The 17,419-nt window shown below is 53.5% G+C and overlaps 5 protein-coding genes across 5 annotated transcripts; 2 read left to right on the top strand and 3 right to left on the bottom strand.

Moving 5' to 3' along the window:
• Positions 1–173: 173 nt before the first annotated feature.
• Positions 174–2,405, top strand: HER10_EVM0004072 (uncharacterized protein; the record flags this gene model as incomplete). The annotated part of the gene is made up of 2 exons (XM_035473729.1): positions 174–1,548; positions 2,325–2,405. Exons 1-2 carry the CDS (start codon positions 244–246, stop codon positions 2,403–2,405), a joined length of 1,386 nt encoding a protein of 461 aa, XP_035330587.1. The 5' UTR covers positions 174–243.
• A 3,031-nt stretch (positions 2,406–5,436) lies between these two features.
• Positions 5,437–7,318, top strand: HER10_EVM0002063 (major facilitator superfamily transporter; the record flags this gene model as incomplete). Its single annotated transcript, XM_035471789.1, has 3 exons — positions 5,437–5,734; positions 5,810–6,252; positions 6,308–7,318. The coding sequence occupies 3 exons, from the start codon at positions 5,437–5,439 to the stop codon at positions 7,316–7,318; spliced, it is 1,752 nt and encodes a 583-aa protein (XP_035330469.1).
• Positions 7,319–7,705: 387 nt separating this feature from the next.
• On the bottom strand, positions 7,706–9,005 carry HER10_EVM0000949 (alcohol dehydrogenase GroES-like domain-containing protein). Its single transcript, XM_035470713.1, has one exon. It carries the CDS (start codon positions 8,765–8,767, stop codon positions 7,721–7,723), a length of 1,047 nt encoding a protein of 348 aa, XP_035330390.1. The 5' UTR covers positions 8,768–9,005; the 3' UTR covers positions 7,706–7,720.
• A 938-nt stretch (positions 9,006–9,943) lies between these two features.
• HER10_EVM0002127 (ochratoxin A non-ribosomal peptide synthetase) lies at positions 9,944–11,617 on the bottom strand (the record flags this gene model as incomplete). The annotated part of the gene is made up of 1 exon (XM_035471853.1): positions 9,944–11,617. One exon carries the CDS (start codon positions 11,615–11,617, stop codon positions 9,944–9,946), a length of 1,674 nt encoding a protein of 557 aa, XP_035330474.1.
• Positions 11,618–12,179: 562 nt separating this feature from the next.
• Positions 12,180–14,003, bottom strand: HER10_EVM0007556 (beta-glucosidase A; the record flags this gene model as incomplete). The annotated part of the gene is made up of 1 exon (XM_035477109.1): positions 12,180–14,003. One exon carries the CDS (start codon positions 14,001–14,003, stop codon positions 12,180–12,182), a length of 1,824 nt encoding a protein of 607 aa, XP_035330796.1.
• Between the last annotated feature and the right edge of the window lie 3,416 nt (positions 14,004–17,419).

The raw sequence follows: 17,419 nt of genomic DNA, 5'->3' as shown, positions 1-17,419 counted from the left end.
GACAACACAGGTGAACCTTGTCCAGCCGGCATCCCTGTAGTACACGTCCAACACACCCGCCCGAACGCGTTATTAAAAAAAAAAAGTTGATAATGCTAATCGCAAGATATAATTGCGCACTTCAATCGGCCCATGGCCGACTTCGCACATGTTATCATCATGGCGAACCCTGAGCGGCGGAGAATGTTGAAGTAGACGCTTTGTCTGCAAAACAAGTCAGACTCGACAAACACCCTCCAGAACATGGCTTCGCTGCCTCTCGAGCTCGTGGAGCAAATCTGCTCATTACTCTGCCTCCACTGTCGACACCCAGGGACTTTTCCCGACGCCGAAAGCGACGACTATCGACTCAGCAAAAGGGCACTATCACGACTTTGTCGCGTTTCCAGAGGATTTTGCGCTGTTGCTCAGCCGTTCCTTTTCCACGACTACGCCACGGGTGGGTTACTTCAACGGCATGATTGCGGTATCGGAGCACAACCTAGCAAGCCCTCGCAAGACGACGAATACGACGACAAGCTGCCCGTCTTCCTGCGCAGCATCATACGGCGTCCGGATCTGGCATCTCACATCAGAACGCTACAACTGGTAGAGAACGACGTGATCAGAGGGTGCACGCCAGAACTAGCTCCTCTGCTCATCAAAGCGACCGAAGATGCTGGCGCGCTACGGCACGCTCCGAGCAGAAGCTATCTCCAAACGAAGATATGGAGTGGGTTCTCAGGTCAGCCAGAAGCTTTGTTGCGAATCCAGCGGCGGAAGATTCATCACTGGCTCGGGGAGTTGGCGATTCTGCTATCGCCGAACCTCACTATGCTTCTCACAGCCCGGGATAGCTTTGTGGACTATGAGCATATCAGAGACAGTCGGGCTTCCTTCCCTGCACTCCGAACAATTGCTCTCATGGGCGTCAGGAAGAATCATCACATTTACGAGGCCTCTGCGCTCTTCGCTGCGGCGCCAAACCTTGAGAACCTGCATTCAATGCAGTGCAGTCTCTTCGACGGTCAAAGTCCTTGGACTCTCGTGAAGCCTTGGACGCTGAAGTTGGGGAATCTTCGGAGATTGTCGCTGAGCGAGATAGGCTTTGAAGATCTCAATCTGCTGGTGAAGTGCTGCCCGAATTTGGAGGAGCTGGCAGTCACAGCAAAAGAAATCTACCGCAACTCGGGATTCGACTATTGGGATATGTCAAAATTGCTCCAGGCATTTGACCCGGTTCGCCATACCCTACGGAAACTGCGTCTTTCTCACGATTCTAGTCGGTCGCCCAGGGCAGACTCCCGGCAAATTGCGTCCGGCGGAATAGCTTGGTCTTTCCGCTCCTTTGAGCATCTAGAGGAGCTTGCACTTGATCAAGCGTCAATCGACAATAACCCGAGAGCACATCGCTTGGAAGATGGAGTGGACCTATACACCGAATGGAGCTGCGCCGAAGTCTTGCCAGCGTCCATTCGTCAGGTTGAGATCTTGCATGCCGGCCATGATTGCAAGGAAAAGCTCCGGCGGCTTGCCGAAGAATCTTTGTTCACGTTACCCAATCTAAAGGTTATTCAGGTCAACTATGACAAGGTTATAGAGGAAAGCGATCTTGATATGCATTGCGTAGACACTATGAATGCCCGATCCCAGTCGCGAGGCATCGAAATGATATGGAATACAGGGTGTACCAAGGAGGAAGTAACGGCTTGACCTTAGTTGCTGTCGGTCTACCTCGAACCAGGGTCGATTCATGGATCAGGACCATAATTGCATGAGAAAATGACTGTAGAGTCTTAGAATAGATAGACTAATAGATAGAAACGGCAGCATGGCATAGCATTGTCAGCCCGCATATAGAGTTGATGAAGAAGCCATGGGCCCCTCATGCCGGGCATGTAGAAATAAACATCGAAGACAAAGCTGTTCATTACAACTCTGCCAGAACGCATTGGATAGACGAGGTGTGTTCCGACGGGCTTCGACGAAGATATGCCGACTGTCGAGGGTAAGACAGGCAAGTGACCACGATACGCCCATCTTATAGGAAGCATGGATAGCAAGCGAGGTCGGTAATACCCTAAACGATATTCAAGCTCCGAAGCGGTTGAACAGTCCTGGGACCGTGGCCCAAAACCTCGATCTCGGTATGTAGCTGGCACAAACGTTAGCGGGCCGGATACGCAAATCAAAGACATGGACTGAGATGAAGCAAACGCTTCAAGCGACGAGAGATAACATCGATGTCCGCGTATGCGCTGCAAGTGATGCTTGTCAAACCTCGCCGTGCAAACCGCATCCAGCGGATACAACAGACGACCGAGTGTTCCACACGCACATTCAAGTGCGACCGCCATTGCCTCATCGGATCATTTGTTTGCTCGTCAGTCAAGGACAACGGCGGGCATGCCGGCAGCCGGGGTTGACATCGCTGTCGATACTGATGTCCCTCAGTGGTTTTTCGCCAAATGCCCGCAATGAGCCGAGTTCTGGAACAGTCTCGTCGCCGAATACATTGCTCGATCATGTCTCAGATCAGCCGCAATAAGTGGACGGAGGATGCATATGGCGGTGGTTTTGACAGGTGCGCCTGCAAAGGAACGCAGCGACAGCAGCCACTTGTTTCGAAACGCCTCTGGCTGAACCCTCGCATGGTGTCAACGGCTTTGTGGACAGGGGGACGGGTTGAGCTAGAGCTGAATAGGGGCGATAGAGCGAAAGACCGGCTTCGAAGGTAGAGATGTAGACGACCTAGAATTTGTTGAAAACTTTGTGGCGGCGCCAATGGTGTCTTCGACTCCCGAGACATTCCTAGTTCTGGTACTGGGGTAGTGCCGGCCGCCGCCGATAGCGTCTTGGAGTAAAGGCAACGTTGATTTGATGGTAAAGATGTCCCGAGGCCGAGTCGGTCCACGACAGAGGGCTTGTCGATGTTGATGGCATGAAGCTGGTGCAGTGAGACGGCGTAGAGACTCGTGGCAGAGCGCGAGAACCGGGAAAGCGGTTACATGTTGGAATTACGACGCAAACATTCGAGGTATGTGCCTCGATCGAGGTGTTGTGTCTCGCGGACTTCTGGGAAAACGGCATAGAGTAAATGTCGAGTACCATGCCCCACGCGGGACGATAAGGATAGGACGAGGCAAGATTGACTGAATATGAGCACTGAGCGGACTAAATGCATGAACATGTTAGCATCGTGTTTGTGTCAAAAGGAAACGTAGCGCCGATCCCATCTCAGTAGCAGAAGCGCGTGTCGTGGTGTCATGGTGCTGTGGACGTAACCTCCCATCGATCTCGAGCCACGTGCGTCACCGCGTTTATGGATATGCTCCCTTGTCTTTTCGTGGAAATAAGAAACCTGCTATGATGAGGGTTGAGTCGCCGAGTTGACGATTATTGATGCAAGAAGCGCGAGCCTGATCGTCTTCTACATTGATAGCTTGATAGCTTGATGGCAGTCAGGGCGAGGGGTAGATCCTTGTCAAGGAGACCTAGAATGCCGATGGAACAAACGAGACGCCAGCGATTATCAGGGCAACTTGAAGAGGAGATGGCGACAGTCGTCGCACAATGGGGTGGCACATTGAGGAACAATCGAACCCAAGTCGGAGACCCAAACGACCCAAGTCGGGTTGACAGAGCGGCAGGGTTGCATTTCGGTCCCGCGAAGGCAGCGAGGGTTCTCCCGGTCGCAACCGAAACTCTGGAAACTGTTCCAATGGTTGGACAATCTGGGGTGTCGAGTCTGCGGTGCGACTAGATCTGATAAGTGACAAGAGATGGGCGAGCGTAATTGTGGTCCTTGATTACTTGGAGGACTCCCTCCGTGATGCTAAGCCTCACCGCCGAATGAGAACTGGGGGGACTCCGTCTGGCCGCTTGGATCTAACGGCTTCGCTAGAACCTGTTCGTGTTGGTCTCGTGCGGCGTAGTTTCTCGCTTCCTAGCGGGCCATTCGAAGATGCCGAAGAAAAACACTCAGAAAATTCGAGACAGTCCAATTTCAAGGTCCGGATGGAGAAGTCAAAGGGAACGTGGCATTTGTGCAAAGCAATATCGACGGAGTTGTTGGATGCGCACGGAGGGAACACACCTCACCTTCCTTACCTTAGTCATCATTCAAGTGATGACTAACGGCAGGATATGGCACGTGACCAGTTCTGGCTGAGCGGCGGTACGTACCTGTCTCCCGGAAATGGACGCAGAGCAAACGGAGGACGTTGCGCGTTGCCATTGACATCCATCAAACTGCACGTCAACAGCCTTTGACCAATCTATCGGGCACATGCATTCAACAGTTCAACGTCAGGCTGGATGCGTCAAGTGAGCGGCATCTAGGACCCTCGAACTGATTGCAGCATCGTGCAGAAGAAGCAGCCTGCCGCTCTTTCTCACTACTTGAGGCCCTCGTTGTGCGACTTGGAGATGCCCTCGCCCATCGCATCACATCACTGAGCAGTTGTCTTGAGCCCTGACCCGTCTCGTCTCTCCTGGAAGCCCCTTATCGATTCTATCTCGTCTGGTCTTGTCTTCATCCGCCAACATCCAATGGCTCGGAGTTTACGAGGAACCCGCCGATGACGCTCTCTACCCGTCTCTGGTCTTGGAACCTCCCGTCTTTTGCCATTCCGTGTGGGTGTCGCGTCCTTCCGCTACCCTTACTGCCTAGTCTTAAGTGCGACGGGGAGGGATGATGTTCTTCTACCCCAGTCCAAGTACCGTGTGCATGCTCAGTGCCGGCGCTTGCTATGTTGCCTTGTTGGCTAACGTCCACTTACTGCATCCTGTACTAGTTCGTCATCATCACCCCGACTACGCCACCAGGTATGGCTCCAGCTTACACAGCACACCGTTCGACGCATGGAGGAAGAGCCCCCAAGACATCTGAGACAACGTCTGGCCCCCTCCCAGGGTACCGTCTCTTGTACAACACCAAGAGGCCGATACTTGGCGTCCGTTTCCCGTTCACCAGCCAGAGTCAGAGGCAGCGCGACCTCACCTTCTGTACTCCTCCCCTTACCGGAAGCAAGCCGGTGTGACATGGGAGCCCAGACAAGTGTCTCGGGGACTTGCGCTCTCTACTCTCCCAGCGCGACCATCACCGTCTGCTTCCGACCCCAGCATCCACGTCCTCGGCAAGGCCATGGGCTGGGTCGGAAGTTCCCCCAAAGGATTGACACGTTCAACACACGTAACTTGATCTATATAGAATCCGTAATCGTCTCCTTGACAGTATCCTTGTTTCTCAATCTCCTCATCAGGATAAACAAACAAGATCAACAGAGTAGCGCTGCCATCTCATCTGCCTTCCGCATCGTGTCACTGCTCCATCCCGAGTACCCGACTTTACTTCACTGGCACTTGTAGACCTCCTCAACCCTCTCTACAGCATTCGACCGTCTCGTCGTCATCGCCAACATGTTCGACGCTCAGAAGGCCGCAGTGCCGTCCTTCATGGCTCCTCCGACATTCCTGCAGTCAAGAGCGTCAACCCTGACACCAAGCGACTCGAGCTCAAACTACGATGAGATGGAAAAGGACATCACGAGCTCTGCCGCATCGTTTCAAGATATACGAATCGATCCTATCCTACTCCCTCCTGTCCCGTATAGCGAGCTATCAAGAATACCTTCCGTAAAGTCAGAACAAGCCGAGATCGTAAACAACGAAGATGATCTCGATTATCCCAAGGGAATGAAGCTGGCTTTGATTGTCATGGCATTGTGTTTCAGTGTGTTTTTGATGGCTCTTGGTAAGAAACCCTCTCCCCCGAATTCCACAACCGTTCAACAGGGAAGAGCCACAGCTGACCACAGCCAATACCTAGACAACTCCATCATAGCCACCGCCATCCCGCGTATCACGGATGAGTTCAAGAGCTTGAACGACGTCGGCTGGTACGGTAGTGCCTACCTCCTAACAACAGCCTCTCTCCAGCTGCTCTTTGGCAAGTTTTACAGCTTCTTCAGCATCAAGTGGGTGTATCTCATCACCATCGCCATCTTCGAGCTGGGCAGCTTGATCTGTGGTGTTGCGCCCAACAGTATCGCTCTGATCATTGGCCGCGCCATCGCAGGAGTAGGTTCAGCCGGCATTTTCGCCGGAGCACTCATCATCCTCGCCTATAGCGTGCCCCTCGAGAAGCGTCCCATCTACACTGGTGCCGTCGGTAGCATGTGGGGTATCTCGTCAGTCGCTGGTCCTTTGCTGGGTGGTGTCTTTACGGATAGTCTCACGTGGCGGTGGTGTTTCTACATTAACCTGCCGATTGTGAGTTTCCCTCAATTTCTCGTCTTTAATGGCACTATACTAACGCCGTAGATAGGGAGCCGTCACCATCTTTGTCATTCTTTTCTTCTTCCCTGATCCCGTCCGCTCCATTCCCCAAGAGACATGGCGAACGCGCTTCATCCAGATGGACCCTCTCGGGAACATGCTTTTCATGCCAGCCATCATCTGCCTCCTTCTTGCTCTTCACTGGGGTGGCGTCACATACCCCTGGGCCTCTGCCCGCGTCATCGTTCTGTTCCTGATTTTCGGCTTCGGCATGGCGGGCTTCCTCTACTTGCAGTACCTTGGCCAGGAAAACGCCACAGTCCCGCCGCGCATTTTCAAGCAGCGCTCAGTCTGGTCATCCTCCTTCTTCGCCTTCAACACCGGCGCCGCCTTTCTCTTGTCTGTCTACTTTCTGCCCATCTGGTTCCAGTCCGTTCAGGGCGTCTCCGCCGTCAACTCGGGAGTCAGGAATTTGCCCATGCTGGTCAGCAACATCATCGCTTCACTAGTTGCCGGTGCCGCTGTTACTATCTGGGGCTTGTACACCCCGTGGATGATTCTCGGCTCAATTCTCATGGGAATCGGATACGGCCTCATCTCCACCTTCAACCCCAACACATCCTCCGCGATGTGGATCGGCTACCAGATTCTCGCCGGTGCCGGAGTCGGCGCCGCTATGCAGCAGCCTCTGATGGCTGTGCAGGTGGTCCTCGACATGGCCGACGTGCCCACGGGAACTGCCATCATCATCTTCACACAAACGGTTGGCGGTGCCATCTTTGTCGCCATCGGCCAGACAGTCTTTACCAACAAGCTCGTGGAGAGCCTAGTCGAGTACATCCCGACCATTGACCCCCACTCCGTCATCGCCGCGGGTGTGACAGCCATCCGCAAGACCATCGATCCGTCCCTACTGCCCGCGGTAGAGCACGCCTACAGCGACGCCCTAGCACAGGCTTTCCTAGTGAGTGCTGTGACGGCCTCGGCGACCATCATCGGCTCCGTGTTTGTGGAGTGGAAGAGTGTCAAGGGCAAGGATGTCCACGTCGGTATGGCGTAGTCGAGGCTCGGAGATGTAGTCGAGCTTCTCGGCGATTTCATTCCTTCGGCTCGGGGACTTTCGTGTCCAGAGCTCATCATTTCTCTATGTTCCTTGGCGCGATTTTAGAATGTAAGCTATGAATTGGAAGGCGTTACGGGTTAGGAGCATTTACTTGGTTTGATCGGAACTGAATGGCGGTATTGGCGGGGAACATCCGTCTACTCGGGATAGCATGCCGCATCTTTTGGAGAATCCTCCGATCGAATGCGGAAGAAGAATAAAAATAGATTAAATGTCAGTCATCATCTGCGAACCCACGTGGCGAAAACCATCAACGCGCAAGCCGTAAGCACCTTAAATAAGCCAAGCAATTTTTTGATCTGCATGCTGTCAACTACACTACCAGTCACATCTCGCCAACTAATTGCCGTCCGCAACACGGATAACCATCTTCTTGGCGCGGACGGTACCATTCTTCAACCCATCGAGAGCCGTCTTGACGCCCTCGAGGCCCTTGACAACCTCATACGGGTGCGCCTTCATCCACCCCGTCCTCAGCGCCTCCGCAAACACCCGCGCCCAAATCAGGCCAAACAGCCTGCCCTGGCCCTCCTCCTCGTGCACGAACCCGACGCTCGTGACAACGACCTCGACGGTAGGATCGACGTCGCTGAAGTCGTTACCGGGCAACACCGTTGTGATTCTCGGCTTGAACCCCGTGCCATCCTCGGGCGGACCGGCGATGGCCTTGCTGAGCATCTGGAACGATCCCTTCTCGCTGACCGTGTCAAAGACCCTGAACGATCGCTGTCCGGTCGCCTTGATCACCTCCCTCAGCTTCTCGGCCAACTTGTCCTGCGAATCGAACTGCGTGTAATCCAAGAACACGTCGCCCTTGGCTTCCTCCAGCAGAGGCGTGACGAACGCGCTGTTCTTGCTTCCGATGGCGATGAGGGGGTGCACGCCCGCCTTCTTAGCAAGCTTGATACCAAACGCTCCAATCGCCGTGCTGGCGCCGTAAATCACAACAGGCGTCTTGGTCTCCCTCTTGCGATCCCAGGGCGAGGGGATCTCAAGCGAGTGGAACAGCGCGACGGCAGCGGTATACGCCGCCAGCGGCACCGTCGCGGCCTCCTCGTAGGACACGCTGGCGGGGAGGTGGAAGGCGGTGTAGGCGGGAACAATGGCGTACTCTGCGAAGCTGCCGTTGGCGGTGCGCATGATGTGGAACCCGGCGACGCGATCGCCCTTTGCGAACTCGTAGACCTCGGCGCCGACCTTCTCGACTGTGCCGGCTACGTCATCGCCCGAGTTGGAGGCGGCTTGGAACCAAAAGGGGAGTTTCCAGTCCTTTGGGTTCGTGCCGGAGACAATGACTTTGACGAGGAGCTCTCCTGGGCCCGGTTCGGGGATGGGGGATTCCTTGATGTCGACCGAGAGGTCTGCGTTGACGATGGCTTCTTTCATGGTGGGTGGTGGTGTGCTTTGCTGGTGTTTCGGTGGCGTAGTAAGTACCTTATTCAGGCAATGTTTCTGTCCGGATGAGACTTGACTGTTCTCAGATTCCAAAGAATTGTTGCGGTGAAGAACGGTTCTCTAATGTATAGAATTGAAGCTCTAATATCGAAGCCAGTGACGTCAAGACTTCTGAGGCCTGAAGCTCTTCTTTATACTTCTAGATTCCATGCATCCAGTCTCCATCCCGAATACGTTCCCAAAAAGAGGATACCTCCCAATTCCTTACACCATTGTGCAAGGCATTAGGTTCCATTTCTCTCGGACAAGGAAACACCCGCTACTACCACATGGTCCCCCTCCTCAACATCTTCAATACTCTTCCAATCAACAACGGCGGCCTCGCTTCGGCGATGGGAAACGCAGGTCCGGGCGAGCCGCTTCCAAGGGGCCCCGCCCGGGTCCCCGCCCCGTGTGTGGTGATCGCACCCACAGTCCATCACATCAGATGAGGGGCAGAGCATGGGCTTCAGAGCGGATTACAAATCCAACGTCTGGCAATGTTGCACCCACTAGGTGAGTTGTGAAAGTCCGCTACCCAAACTCCACTACTTTAGTCATCTATCGTTATGAAGTCGGATAGTTGAGACAAATCTCGGTCTCGCTTTCTAGTGAATGCATCGTTAGTTACTAGAAATCTGATGTGTGTCAGTTGAGGCTAGTTCAGCCATTGGACATCGGGAACGATCCAACGCCCTAGAGCACCGGCGCTTTAGTACTAAGTCCTTGATAGTATTATGCCTGGCACTTAATTTCATCTGACAACAACAGCAACTCGAAATTACCGTATTCTTACTTGCAGTTTGAGTCTGTTTGTAAGCCAATTGAACTACAATATCGTAGATACCGGAGTTAATACTCGGGCTTAAGTCATATCATGTACGACTACATCAATTAGGACGGACTTTTTGTTCGGTCCAACAAGTCTCCTGGCATCACTGTTTAGCCGCAGCATAGAGGTATAATCTTGCGGTACGGGGGTTATCTGACTCTGACAGGCGTCAGGAACAATGGTAGTATCAACCCAATTTACTATTTATATGCCCTCAATATTTCTGGAAAGACATGAAAGTTAAATACAGCTCCCGGGAGCCTCTGCAGACTGCTCAAGATCAATCTTTTGCCCACCTACAATCCAGGTCCATCCCCAACTCTGGCATACATGTCATCAATATCGTCCTGATACAACTTGAGAACCGCCACCCTCTGGACGTTGCCCTTCCCAGCAATGGGGAACGGCTTTTCCTTTTGACTGAACAAGACCCTCTCCTTGGCTAACTGACCAGCCGCATCCAAGATCTCGTTACCCTTTTGCACGAAGGGCCAGATACTATCCAGCATCTCCTCTTCCGACGCCCCTTGGCCGTCATCCACAAGATCAATGACAGCACAAATATGCCGCCTCCCCGTCCCGCCAACAACCACATGCTTCACCGCCGGATGCTGCGCAATCTCCCTCTCCAATAACATGGGATTCACATTCCATCCAAACTTGGTCACCACAATATCGTCCCTCCTTGAGTAAAATTTCCAATGGTGCGCCTTCGTAGGATGCTTCACAAACAAGTCGTTGCTCCGGAAGACGCCGTCGACGACGTTGCTGTGCCAGAAGACGTGCTGCTGCTTCTCCACCTTGGGGTTCCTCACAAACGTCATCTCGTAAACCTGTTCTTGCGGCTCCCCTTCAGACCCGGACCCCTTGACCTCGCAAGCTTCCCAGACGATCCCGCTCTCCTCGTCGTTGAGGCAGAACCAGTCCCAGTCCTCGCGGTCCGTCTCGTGGCCCAGGGCGGCACCGGCCTCGGTGGACCCGATGAGCTGGTCAAGCTTTGTACGGGCTGAGAGCGCGTCGCCGGCGGGTTTGCTGAGCGCGCCACCCGCGTAAAAGATGAACTTTAGTTTCTTTTCGACGAGGGCGAGGCACACCGGGGATTTTGCAACCATTTCTAGGTAGATCGGTACCCCAGCCAAGCAGTCAAAGTCGCCGTGCTCAAACATTAGTTCAAGGGTCGATGGCGGTATGGGACCGAGGGTGTTGGGGCCCAAGACGAGGACCTTTTTCCGGAAGAGGGGGTCGGTGACGGCTGAGAAGAAGCCAAAGGGGTGAAAGATGGGCATGGTCTGGTAGCAGCGCTTCCCCTTTGAGAGGACCTTGTGATAGGACGGTCGGCCGTCGAGATCTGGGAGGAAGCGCCAGACAGTATTGACGACGACAAAGGATCTCTGCGTCCAGGTGACGGGCTTAGGCAGTCCCGTCGTGCCCGAGGTGTGTCCCACGGCCGCAGGATCGTCGATGCCTTCCTCGTACGTCCGCGTGTAAGGGTACGGCTCTACATCGCCGTCGTCGTCGAGAAGACTGTCTAGAGATGGCGCTGTGAAAGTCTTCATCGGTCTCGCCGCCAGCAACGGATCAACCATGCCGTCTACGCCCTCGCTCCGCATAACGTTGTGACAATTCTTCTTCTCGCAGAGGCTCAAGTTGTAAATGAGACTGTTGAAGTGAGAGCACAGTAGGATCTGGTGGCCGGTCTTCATGGCGGCGATGATGTTGATTGCGTATCTGATGTCGGGCAGGCCAAAGTAGAGCAAAGTCTCGAATGTTGTGCTCTTTCCGATGTTGGCCTCAATGTGCCACGCCACTCTGTCTACTGCTCTTGACAGCTGACGGATGGTGACATTGCGGAACCCGTCGTTGGCGATGTCCTTGCTGATGGCGCATGAAGCCCAAATGCGGTCTGGGTCCTGCGCAACCTGCTCGGCCACGACGTGTGGGATGAGGCGGTGGGTGGTTTCGTCTGCCATTGTCATGAGGCTGATGTTGCCGCCAACTTGAATGAATTGAGCACACCCGAATATGGATTGCAAGAAGCATGCCAAGAAGATCCCAAGTGAACGTCCAGATGCCAAGGTAACTTATCTGCTTTATACATCATGAACACCATGCGGAGAAGGGAGTTGTCGTCACGGATCTCAATCCTTCTAACCCACATTCCTCTCACGTCAGCTAGGTTGTGCATTAGTCCACTATTTAATCAAAACTTGGAGCATTTGGGGACTTTGGAAGACAAAGACAATTTCTGGGGTTAGCCTACCTATGCAGAGGTTGTAAGCTTAGCTTCGTCTAGCGGCCGGTAACGTCCAGATTGGACGGTGCTCCGAAAGATCGTCATAAAGTCTGACATGATGAAAACGTGGATAGGCCAGGACTGGCCGGAGACTCTGACATAAATGAGCCGCATTAGCCGCTTACTAGAACCGATGTCACCTGTTGCACTAACACCTCAAACCTCGAAATCGTACTAAGTGAAGTGTCCAGTCATCTTTGAGTATTATTTACGACTTTCCTCGATAGTATCTACGCAATCTAGATGTGACTCCGGAAAAAGTCCACATAGTCAAAAAAGCTCCTCTTCACCCACCTCGTCAACCCAGGATCCGACCTATTCACACCCATCATCCCATACTGCGCCTCGAAGCTACCAAACTCATTATTATCAATCCAGCTCCACGCCAGCGCCCCAATAACATTAACACCGTCCTCGTGAATAGCTTTCAAAGTCTCCGTCAAGAAGTTCTGATAGTACATTGTCCTCTCAAAATCATACCGCTGCGCATCATGTGACGTTTCCGCGTCCGCCAGCTGCGGAAACCCAAACTCCGTGACCATGATGCCCGACGGCCGGTACGTGTTCCAGACGAAGCCGAACTGCTCTCGCACGTACGACGGAGCGATGAGGGCGCCGCCTTCGGAGATTGCGCCCATTGCCCAGCCGTTGGCTTGGATCGTGGTAAGCGTCACGCACGAGGGCCAGAGGGGGTCTGAGGAGTTGGCCGCGCAGGCTTCGTAGCCGCCTGGTGGGTTTGTGGCGTATTGGGCGCCGTAGGGGTCAAAGGCCCAGTAGTCCATAGTACCGTTGATGTGGGCGAGTTGCTCGTCGGTCAGGGACTTTGTCAGCGTGGCGTTCATCTTGGGCGTGTTGAGGACCACTTCGGGGAACTGCTTCCCCAAGAAGAGGGGATTGCTCATGATGCCGAGAATGAAGTCTTGGTGGCGGTAGGAAGCTGCGACGTCGTCTGGGTTGCCCGGGTCCAGAGGCACAGCAAGGTTGTTTGCGAACTTCATGGTGATCTTGCCAGTACCGCCGAGAACGTCCTTGTACCAGCGATAGACGTCGGCGTGGGCGAGGAGGAATGCAGTCAAGCCATCATAGCTGGGCAGGGTGAATTGCACGGCGATGTTTGGCTCGTTGAAGGTGACCCAGTAAGGCACTCTATCCGCATACCGCGCCATGACTTGCTTGGCATAGTAGGCATAGTGACTCGGGAACTCGTCGAGATTGTCAAAGATGCCAACGGGGTTGTCTATGTGCATCAACGTTGCGACCGGAGTGATGCCGTACTCTATGCAAGTGTTGATCACGTCGTCGTAGTGATCCAACGCCTGCTGGTTGACCGGCGAACCTGCTCTGCCAAAAGGCACGACACGAGTCCAGGAGATGGAGAAGGAGAAGTACGGGACACCGAGAGCCGCAAGCCTCGCGATGTCCTGCTTGTACAGGAAGTAGTGCATGTCTGCAACATTCGAGTCATTAGTACCGAGCAATCCCTGGCCGTTGACGCCAACAACGTCAAGCACAGCAGGGCCGCGCCCCTCGACTTGGAGACCTCCCTCGATCTGCCATGCACTGGCAGCCACGCCCCATACAAAGTCGGAAGGGAACTTGAGGTCGATGTTGTCATTGAGGGGTCTGGCGGGCAGTTGAGGGGGGTATACTAGCTCGCTGGACGGGATGGGTGTCGGGGATACGGTTGTCGTGAAGGGAGGCTCATGCGTGTAAGTGTAGTTTGCCCAGAGAGCGGCGTAAGCGCTCTGGCCGTACTGGCCATCGGGGGACGCTGTAGCCGACGGGTTGAAGGCATATGTCGTGTAAGTAACATTATCTGGCAACAATGTCGAAACCTCGGTAAAGTGTGGTGCGTATGGGGTTGCGATGGTCAGAGGAGATGGCAGCGGTGTCGGGTATCGGTTTACCGTCAGCTGTTCATACGTAAAGGTGCTGTAGGACCACGAAGTTGCTGCAGTTGGCCGGACGGTTGTCGATGGAGCACCGGAAGTCTCGAGCACAGCGGCATATGCCCCAGTCAGGGAGACTGCTGCTAGACCCAGATATGCTTGCAGCATTGTCATGATCTCTGTTTGACTGACTACTTGCAACGCAATTGAGCTTGCAGAACATCAGCCATCGAGGCGAACGGGATATGGAAAGCTGGACATGAAGTCTCTTATATACAAGATCAATTGAGGCACTATTGCCCGAAGCCTGCCATAAGCAACCGTATTCAAGCTGTCGACCGGATATCCCGACGATCCAATGCCAATTTCCTTTACACCCCACACTTTGAGCAGTTCCCCAAATCCCCGCACATGCAAACGATGAATAGTCGCATTAGGCCATGTAAACCAACGAATTGCAGGTCACATTCAGTCACTTGCGGAGTGCGAGATCTGGGGTCTGGGGTACCTTTGCAACCCATCCCGGCGAGCACTCCATCCCGGCTTTCGGTTCGGGAGGCGTCGTCCAGCGCCAGAAACCCGAAGTTGTCAGTCTCCTCGTACAAACAAGCCTGACGTATCGACTTACTGTGGAAGTGAATTTCGAGCCATGATGGGTAAGGAATGGGCAATGAGAACCCTTTTAACCGGACTTCAGAAAGAACAATTTACAGATTAGCCACTCATTGAAGAGTTGCAAAAAGCGGATGTCGAGCTAAGAGAGATTCGGGAAAGGCAAACACAAGAGAGAAAATCGAGGTCTATTCATGGAACGGAGCGGTTCATGGGATGAACAGTCAGATGATGCACTGACCTGTAATAGTCCGAGCCGAGGAGGATGGCCACCATGGATCTCTATCCATCCGGGAATCCACACATCACCCGCGTACTTACTGTATACAATCGGCCCTAAAGTGGATCGAAGCTCCCCCACACCCGGAATATCCAAGAATCTCTCCCCGAACCATCGGCTGGGCTGCGGTAACTTGTGAGCTTCTCAATAACCTTGATCGACCTTACCTTACTGTGTAGCTAAAGAGGCACATGCTCGGAACATGACAACGGATCAAGCTTGAGGCCGACACAACGGTAAGCTTCGATTAACGTCTTACAGTTCTATTTACTGCTAGTGGCAAGGAATGCTACTTGCGGGAGTCGTTGCCATTCTGGTAAACACTACACGTGCTTCGTGGAAAGTAGCCCACGGTCCAAAACTTCACAGCGTATACCATACCTGATCTTCGCCGGTAGAGTCTCAGACCATTGAACGTGCTCATCGGACCAAAGCCAAAAATCTTTCTACCGAGTGAACTCTCTTGATTAATCTAGTCATGTTTAACGTGCGTGTCTCTCTACATCTCGGCGCCCGGTAGTTCCCGGTACTGCAGGAGTTGATCAAAGGATGGGACTGGAATGGCCGTGATCAGATTGGGCGACGGCTTCTGCAACATCAAGAGGCGTGAAGTCGCGTTTACACTGACTCGGCTTTGTGGCAGGTTGCGACCGCTTGAATTCGATGTTCTTGACGACTGGATCGAATGATGCGGATCGCCGGATGCTCTTCGCGGCCGCAGACCGCTTCTTCGATGGCATGCCCAGCGTGTCCAACGACGGAGTGCGCTTGGCAGTGTTGGCGGAGTCAATCAACATGAACCTGGCCTCAGGCGTGTTTAGGAGCGCTCGCGCTCTAGCTTTCACCCTTTTCAACAGCTCCGGGTCTGATGTTGATTTGGGAACTGTTGATGCCAATGGCTTCAAGAGGTTGCACTGAGGCTGGCACTCTTTACGAGACTTAACCTCCTTCGCGGGGTTCGGAACGTAGAGCTCTCGTCGAGGTTGAGGACCATTTCCGCGAGACACCGCCAGACCAAGCTCTGGTATGCTCCACTTCGCGGCCGCGGCATCCTGTAACTTTGCATCGTTGACGGCTGCTGAAGGTCAGCACAATTTCCAACTGAGAGTGAGAAAAGAGATAGCGTACAAGAGACGAAATTGTCGGTTGTAGAGTCTGAGGCGTCTAATGAAATCAATGGTGCTGCACCCCCATTTTGTTGGCTCTCTGTGGAGAAACTGCTTGGGTCAAGGTCGCCATGAAGGTGTTTGCCACCCGGGGAATCCCAATACATGGGATGTAATGGTCCGGGGTTGTGAGCAGGTAGACCAGTGGTATCTTGATGCATGAGGTAAGGGTACGCTGCGCTGACTGAGGCGGGCAAAACACCGGTGCGTGATGGATTTCGACGGATAGCGCGACCCTGGGACTCTTCTTTAGCACGCTGAACGGAATCTTCAGTCGAATGGAGTTGGTCTGAGGGGTTCGCTGCTGTTTGGAAGACTGGCAAGATCGTGGGCGCTGGGGTTGAAGATAAAGGCAGTTGGGGCGGATCTCTCACAAGTCTTCTAAGCCATTGCTGAGAAGCTAGATCGTGGCCTGTCGAATAGACTGCTGAGGGAAAGCCATGTGCCGGCGCGGCAACTTCCCACATGCGTCGGTTCGGCCAGGCAATGGCAGCTTCCTCGAGCGTCTCTGTTGCATTAGAAATGATTAGCCCGCAGTCCAGACAGCGAACCAAGTCACTAGCTGCTACCGACCTAGTGGAGCGTGGCAGAAAGAAAAAGCAGCGACATTTTTGATGTGGTCCAAGGAAAGAGTCGTCGGATCACGCTGGATTGCTTCCGTGACGATAACTTGGATGCGGCCAAGGGATACGGCAGGATTCCAGGAGTATTCTTGCAAATATTTCTCGTTGAATGCAGGGAACCTGATTAGATCGCGGTCACCGTGTTTGTTTGGTTCTGTAAAGAGTCAGATCAGCGGCATATTCCTCGGCGAGTTCATGCATCGGCAACTGTGTCGACTTACTGAGACTTTGAGAGATGGGAAGAGGCGTCCGTCGACTTTGGTTGAATACGTCCTCGCTGGAAGTCCGTTAGAAGCTGTAAGCGATACCGAGATCGACTGCAAAGTTCTTACGCGACGAGTTCTCCATCGATGTAAACCCGAGCCGCAAAGACCACAAGGTTGGCGTTTGGATTTGGGTTGCTGATAGAAGGGACTGTCCAAGAAAAGATGGAAACCGTGAGCGGCATGTTGCGGGGAAGACCGGGGACGAAGCCATGAACAACAGGCAAGCCAAAAGGCCCCGGAGATGATGCCGGTTTCGATTCTGTCAGGGAATCAATTAATCAGCAAAGAAACGTCCATGACCGCAGAGCTCGTCAAGACTGACCAAAGTCCGGGATGACGGAGCAATCTGTCTTGAACTCCTTCAGCGGCACCGATCCACTGCTGGGAAACAACAGAACGTCCCAATTATCGTAACGCATGTTGGAATTCCCCACGCTATCTAGCCGAGTGTGACGATGGGTGAAGTCTCTGTTGACAGAAACGCGAGCAGACGATGACGGGGACGACAAACGTCGAGTCCGATGATTGGGATTAGTATGCTGGAAACACTGGATACTGTAGTTGTGTTGTTTGACGTCGAGTCTGTTCACCAACGGAAAGTAGGCAGAGAAGGAGACTTTGGCACGGCGAGGTATCGTACCTC

Source organism: Colletotrichum scovillei (assembly GCF_011075155.1).
Source record: "Colletotrichum scovillei strain TJNH1 chromosome Unknown Contig00008, whole genome shotgun sequence".
Lineage (NCBI taxonomy): Eukaryota > Fungi > Ascomycota > Sordariomycetes > Glomerellales > Glomerellaceae > Colletotrichum > Colletotrichum scovillei.
This window is presented reverse-complemented; position numbering and strand designations above follow the sequence as displayed.